Below are 7,885 nucleotides of genomic sequence, written 5' to 3' on the forward strand. Positions count from 1 at the left end.
TTTGACAACTTTCATTTTTGAGCAAAATCAAACACCACTTTAAACCTTGAGATATGATACCAATTGTTGGGAATTCGACCGGTGATGTACTGATACTTGCTCATAGGAGGCCAAGCACACTGACATAATATTGAACGTGGTTCGGGAAAATCGCCTACATCCACGGGAGAGAGTCTATATTATTAGAGATTAGAGAAATAATACAAAACAAATACATGGAGGAGAATGATAACTTCACTCTACTCCACTCCTAACCCTCTATTTGCTGCACTAGCAGCTCTTTTTTTTTTTTTACTTTTTTCACAGTCTCACAAAACTCTTCACGCTCTTTTCTTTCTATCATTTTGCTCTCTCATATATGCCTCTATTTATAGGCATTCATGGAGACTCTTCTTGGTTTGTTGTCAATATTGGTGGCCACCAACTCCAGCTCATTCAACAATGGTAGCTACCAATAATCAATGGTCAATAGTTGATACCTTCCATTTGTTGCACATAAAATGACAACCAACCTAACACCTCCAACCTTTCCTTTGTGTTTTCATCATTCAAGTTTCCTTGGCTATCAAACTATGCAGGTGGCTGAAATACGTTCAAGAAAAACTCGGGCTTGTTAATGAAGTGAAGGTCGAGAAAGACCCCAATTTGGCGAAGATGAAGCTGTCCTCGTGCACCACCTTGTCCTGCTGAAGCACTTATGATTGCAGCAGCTTTATCAGCCCAAACATTTGGGGGTCTAGAGGAACAGTCGATTGCATTCTTCAAAGGTGCGGGGGTGTCATCAAGGAGAGAATAAATATGTAAAATTTGGAATTCATGACTATGGTGGTAGAAGCCTTTGATTTTTGTAGTTTAAACACTCAAACACATTAAATATTCATTGAATGTAAAATGAAATTTACTGGATCTTGAAATCCATGAAAGTTAAATAGATTTGATCATTGCAAAATTGAAGATTATTACCTCTTATTCATAAAATATTCATCCAATATGATTAAAAAATTGAGCTGAGTTATCACAAACTTGTTTATTCAATGTGTGTATGAGATTATGCTAGAGTTTATTTTTAAAATATATTTTTTAAAGATATATTAAAATATATTTTATTTTAAATTTATTATTGACATATTATATAAAAATGATCTAAATATAAAAATAATAATAATTAGAAGCAATAATAAATTTAAATTGTTTAAAAACCATGATTGAATTGCAAATATTGTCTAAAACATAATAAATTCATATAGTAATATTTTTAAAGATAGTTATATAAACAAAACAAGCTTAAGAACTTGACTTATTAAAATTCATCAGCAGACTCAATGAAACTATGAATTAATTTTATAAATAAGTTTTATTTAAAATGTTTGCAAACAAACTTATTGATAAACTGAAGTTTAAATTAAAATTAAATTTAAATACTTCAATTTATAAATAAAAAGATATTGTTTTTTTCAATATAAATAAGAAATCTTTTAAGATAACTTCTTAAATTATATCATTTACAATTACTATAAAAGTAGTTGGGTGGAAGGTCCGACATCTTACTCGTATTTAAAAGTTGTTGTCTCGTGTTCTTATAAGCTCAAATTTGAATATTTCGATGGGGACGTACACAATTTTTTTTCCTTCCTTTTATTCGAAATCTACGTATAAAATTCTCTTCTGTGAGCGTGGAGAATACAAATCGATTGTTGCTTGGGTTGCTTTCCCGAGGCGGCTCCTCTCTGTTGCTTGGGTTGCTTTCCCGAGGCGGCTCAAGAGGAGCTTCCGTAGACGGTGACGGTGACAAGAAACTAAAGCGAGTTATAAAATACAGTTTTCTTCTTCTTTTATATATAAGAATTTTTTAGCAATCAAGAGATTAAGCTAATTTGTTTTTATATATTTTCATATTTAGTTAGTGTCATAAGTTTAATCTTTATTATAATTCTTTCTCATGATGGTTTTTAATTTGAATAAAATAAAATTAATATTCTAATATCACAAATGCAAAATATTTATTATAAATTATGGTTATGATTTTTTATAAAAAAAATTATTGTAATCCTGTTGTAATTTTTTATTTTTTTAGTAATTTTTAAAATTTTTCTTTCAAAATTGAACACGTTTTCTAATTTTTCATTGAAAAAGGAAAATAAAAAAACCGAAAATGAAAAAGAAAAACTATTTTTCTCGAAAATACATGTTCTTCGAGGTTTGAGGGATTGAAAAGTCGGTTTTAGGAATTTTGGGCTTATTATATCTGATATGACCGAAACCTTTAGCATTAATTGGATCTTTTTAGCATTTCATTAAAAAAATATTAATATATTTGACTCTTCCAAAACAAAATTTTAAAAATATTAATATATTTGACTCTTCCAAAAATATTTTTTCAAAAATGAAATACACGTAATCAATTCCTGATATTACGTGCGTGATGACGGGTAAAAAGAACAGAGGAGTCAACCTGACGTCGTCCGACGCCGCCGAATAAATTATTTCGACAATTCCTCGGCTATTGTTTTTAATTACTCTTCTCAATAACCGCAACGGGTTTGTCTTCTCTCGAACAAAGTTATTCAACCTGGGCTTCCTCAAAACTCGGGTCGAGCAGAATATTTTGGATTAATTTAAAATAATATTATTTAATATTTAATTTCTTAGAAAAAGATGGTAATAATATAGTTTTAATTTTTTTATAAAAAATAAATTAAATTTTAATTGGGTGAAAAAATTATAGATAAATTAACTGAATTTAATCAAATTAATTTTAATTTAATTTAAAACTTAGTTAAAATCAGAAAATTATTAAATTGATATGTCGGGTTTAATATCGACAAAAGCATCATGGATTCATGTACGACAATCAAGGCTTCTTGGGAAATTTTGAGTCCAAAAACATACAACATGGTTCGTGGTTTACCCTTTTTCTAATAATCATATATAATTTGTCTAAGCTTTTTCTACCGAAAAAAATAATACAAAGAATAATAACATTATAACATCCAGGAACAGAATGAAACATTACACAAAAAAAAAAAGGAAAATTTTTCCAGGTGACCATGACCATTCTTTTGAAATCCCACTTGGCACTGTCAGAGCCAGATTGTCACTTAAAAATTTCAGGATTGGTTGCCATTAAACATGAGAGTTTCACTAATTGTGTAGTGAATCACTGGCAGTCTGGCACTGCTCTAAAATATATAAAAGGGCAGTTTTATGTTTAATTGACGAAAATGTTAGTATTACACATGGAAATTAAGAATTACTCGGTATGCTTAGTACTTGTCCGATTGTTCCTAGTTTTCCCAACATGCTTAGTATTGCATGGAAAGAAACAGTAACAAAGACTAAATATATAACCATGCTCGGGAGAGGCAACAAGGGTGCTATCAGCTTCAAGAATTTCCTGCCGAAAAGCTTCAGCTGATGGGGGAAAACTCCGGGCGCCTTTAAGAAGTTTTTGCAGGTAAGTTTCAACATCTATTGGAAGATTTTCCATGCCAGTTATGCAATCTGCTCGGTTGCTGCCATATATAATCAATCATCTTTTATCATCCCTTAAAACTAAAATATGTTTTAGTATGTTTTAAGAGATTAGACGTTAACGAGATTTTAAGGTGTTTATTTCTGGTCATTTGTTCATGAAATTAGAAAAAAATCACTCGATTATGAGTCATGAGATTTTACAATAGGAATTCTTATTTAATGGATTGAGCCCTGCATGGAGCTCCAGTACCATTAAGAATGCTTAGACTAAAGAAATGGGGACGAACAACATAGCCGAAAAAGGAAGCAATTAAGGCAAGCCCAGTACAGTGCAATGGGGCTTGGCCCATACAAAATAACAGCACAAGAGCATTTGGCATCCATTTTATATCCATCTTTCATTGTTTTATTCACATTTTTTTCTTAAATTCTTTTGGCTATTTCCATAGTTATGAAAATCTTCTTATAGATGATGAAGTAACTATTAATATTTATTCTTGGAATCATATAATTGTTTTCTCAAAACTGGTTTTTATAATGTTCTTGAACAATACCAGACAAATTTCCGAACTTCATTTCCTACATTTTTCAAACCAGAATTTCGTATGTTACTACCATTTGTCACCATGACGTTTAAGAAAATACCGAGTCGCAATTCTAAAGCATGGCTGGGTACTGTATGGAATGCTATCATGCATGACAGCAGAAAGTACAAATGCATGGCTTCCACGACGCCGAATGATAATCCTAACGTGCATGTGTACAGAAGAAAAACATTCCAGCTCGAATGATGAGGCCTTCATTATAGGAAGCTTTGCGAAGGGATCCACTGAGAGCTGCAACTTTGATCACAGAATCTTCTGCCACTGTCGCCATTTTTTCCTGCTCAAAATCTGTTTCTTTCTTTGTTAACTTGCCAGTAACGAGAACGAAGAATGTAAACGTGCATGGTTTTTTAAGTACACTTTGCCACTTCTTGGTATGGTTATGGATTGCCTCTTCGGTCAATATATAGTTCAATTACCTATATGATTCCCTCAAAAAAAAAAAAAAACTAAATTTAGCCTGCAAAATAAAAGGTCAGAATTTCAAAACTTGACCTAATTTAGCCGCTGCATTTAGCTATATTAAGGTAATAAACTTGGCACAATCACTATTCAACTCTAGTAAAAGCTCTACTTAAAAATTAGAAAAAGATTAGCTTGAAGCCTATAGCGTTAAAATATCAATTTTATCACAAGGTAAAGCGTCAATAAATTCAATTTTATGACTATCGCACTCCCAAATTACGGAAATTTTATATTTTAGTCCTAACCTTTTGAAAAAAGTTTAATTATATGCTTTAAATTAAGACGGAACATTTTATAGGAAACACGTATTTCGCACTCCCATAAATTAGGTTAATTTCAAATTCTAATTATATGATTTTTTTATGTTAATTTATTTAAAATTTACGCTCATTTTTCTTCTGTTATTCTAATTTTATGTGTACAGATGCAGTTTACAATAACCCGAAATCAATAAGGTAATAGAAATACACGACTCAACTTCCATATATTAAGGTGATAGCACTCATTACTCGGAGACTAAGGGCACAACCAGCTAGGAGTTCTACTCCCTTTCTTTTGCTTAGAGAAAGGAATAATCTTCTTTGGGGGAAAACAGCACGAAGAAATGGGGCTTAAGGATGGCAAAAGGAATATTGCATCCTAGTAATTTTGATTTATTGTGGCACGAACACTTGTAGAGAAATAAAATAAACGTTCCCTTCTTAAATCTACTAAGATTAAAATGTCAATATAGTTTTTGCCTTTGTCACGTCACGTAAATTCCAAGAAAATCAATCAACTGAGAATCCCAAAAGAAAAATCAAGCACATCTAGAGAGCATTATTTAGGATGTTGGTTTACTCTGTATTTTTAATAAAAAATAATTTTTAATTTTTAATTAATTTAATATTAAAAAATAAAATTAAAAATAATTCAGATTAATCTAACAAACCAGTAACTTGAGTCAAAAGATCAAAATAACTTTATAAAAAATAAACTAAAAAATAATTCGAGTTAACTTGGATTAACTTACTAAACTCGTGACATGGTTCATGAAATTAGAATAACTTTATAAGAAATAAATAAAAATAAATTATGAAGTCTAATTAATTTATAATCAATAAAATATTAAATAATAAAATTAAAAAAAAAATTAATTAAAAAAATCTTATCAAACTAGTTAATTCTACTAAACTCGTCATTCAAGTTCAGTTATGAGAATAAAATAAAAAATATGAATGAAAATAAGAAGATAACAGTAATAAAATAGCAAGGGAACAGTGTGCACAATAACTAATAGTGAGGGACCAAATGTATCAATGTCCCCATTTTCTATATAACCTCATTATACGTGTAAGAAACTTGACTTGCCGTTCATATAACTACACAACACGAATTAGTCGGGTTATATTCAGAATGGTGGATAGCACCGAGTATCGATCATATGTATGACAAGGAAGATGCCATTATGAATGCCTTTCGGTGGGGAAGAAAGCATCTCTGAAGAGGACTCACCACCTCTTCTTGATTTCAGCTCGCATCATGTCTCTCTTCTTAATTATATTCAGAACGGTGCTCTTACAGTTGCAAGCTTGCATCAAGGTTTCCATTAAATAAGGTGGGCCAAGATGTTCCCAAGAATATAGTCATTTCTGTGGTCCTAGGTGGTCAAGTGAATTAAATCTCCACCAAGAGAATTCCTACCTTCATCCTTCATACAAAGGATCGATGCCCTATCGTTGCCGGCATCAAACACAACCGGCCACAAAAAAAAAAAAAAACATAATTATCATCCCCAATTAAATAACATCCAAAAAAATAAAAGAAAAAGGTTTTTATATATATATATCACAAGGTCAACAATTTTTATTTGAAAGATACCAATTTTTTTTCTTTTGTTTTCTTATTGATTCTATTAAATTTGGATTCGTTTAATCAAGTCAACTATATTATTAAAATCTTAATTGAACAATATTTATTATCGTTAGAATAAAAACCCAACCTGTTATGCTTGGAATCTTAAATTTTCCAACTCAATTAACCAATTTGAGTAGGTTTAACAGCCATGCTAAAAATAATGATCCGTGGATAGCCAATGACATCTCTCACAAAAAGCACAAAAAAAGAAAAATTCCACAACCTCTTCCTATGATACCTTTTTGGAACTTTTTTTTTTTTTCAGATTTGGCGCAAGAATCTCTCCAGTAATATTTTCGTCAGGATCGGCATCACAAGGAGGCATTATTCTTCTTGTCCGTAGTGCACATTATGCTTATTATTCGTTATTTATATACCCATGAAAGCTTCTACATTTGAATTAGACGAGCCACGAGAACTTAATAGTGAAGGGATATACTACTCTAAGACCAAAGAAATGCCTAAGATAGTGCAGAAAACTGAGAAACTGAAAATACCTTGAATGTTATATTAGCACATGGTTGGAGAGTCTGAGTCCCAAACGCGACATTACACACGGAATAAAAGACCGGACAGGTGAAAAACCAACATGACAAAACTCTAATGGCAGATTACTTTAGCTGTTACCTTTGAGTCGCAAAGTGAATGCAAGCAAGCTTAAAAGAACTTCCTTCAGTCTGTCCTTAGACTGTGGATCAATCAAGTTTCCATTGCTGTCAAATTTTGCTGGAGGTGCAAATGCATTCAAGTGAAACTCGGGTTTGTTGATGAAATGAAGGTCAAGATAAATTCCAATTTGGCGAAGATGGTACTGTGCTAGCCCACCACCAAAACTTCCTCCAGTGCTTACAATGGCAGCAGCTTTGTCAGCCCAGCAGTTTGGTGGTCTAGATGCCCAGTCAATTGCATTCTTCAAAGGTGCTAGCAAATGGGAGGAAAAAGTAACAGTAGATCAAAATCCTAATCGTTGAGTAAGATGAAATCATTCAACTCAACTTTCCTAGTCTGAAATAAAGCACTTTATGGCCAGTCCCGGTGAGTAAAAATCCAAGTTCAACAGATTCCTATGAGCTCATATGCAGGTAAATGCTAATCCCAAAAATTGTCGATACCATCTCATACATGTAGCGCACTGTGTGTGTTTATGTATGTATTCATGTACATGTACTAGTACAAAAAACAGAGAGAGAAGGGTACCGTACCGGTGACGGAATAATTGTACTCAGGCGAGGCAAAGAGGACACTATCAGCTTGAAGAATCTTCTGCCGGAAAGCTTCAACAACAGGTGGGAAATTACCATCAACTTCAAGATCAGTGTTTAGCATTGGCAGTGGTGAAATATCTATGTACTCAATCTCCATGCCTTTCACCGAATCCTTACTTATCTGAATTGCTGCAAAAATATCAAAACCGCGCCTCAAAAATCAAACCAAGACTCCAAATT

General features: G+C 32.1%; 1 protein-coding gene across 1 annotated transcript in view; it reads right to left on the reverse strand.

Annotated features, from left to right (window-relative positions):
- Nucleotides 1–6,918: 6,918 nt before the first annotated feature.
- Nucleotides 6,919–7,885, reverse strand: part of LOC105123153 (NADPH:quinone oxidoreductase-like) — a 4,494-nt gene continuing 3,527 nt past the window's right edge. Inside the window, exons 2-3 of the mRNA XM_011022664.1 lie at nt 7,643–7,857; nt 6,919–7,361 (exon numbers count right to left, since the gene is read on the reverse strand). Of these exons, the coding sequence (XP_011020966.1) occupies nt 7,057–7,361; nt 7,643–7,857 (520 nt within the window). The 3' untranslated portion in view covers nt 6,919–7,056. The remainder of the gene's footprint in view (nt 7,362–7,642; nt 7,858–7,885) is intronic.

The sequence above is a fragment of the Populus euphratica genome, unplaced genomic scaffold (assembly GCF_000495115.2).
Source record: "Populus euphratica unplaced genomic scaffold, PopEup_1.0 scaffold8.1, whole genome shotgun sequence".
NCBI classification, from domain to species: domain Eukaryota; kingdom Viridiplantae; phylum Streptophyta; class Magnoliopsida; order Malpighiales; family Salicaceae; genus Populus; species Populus euphratica.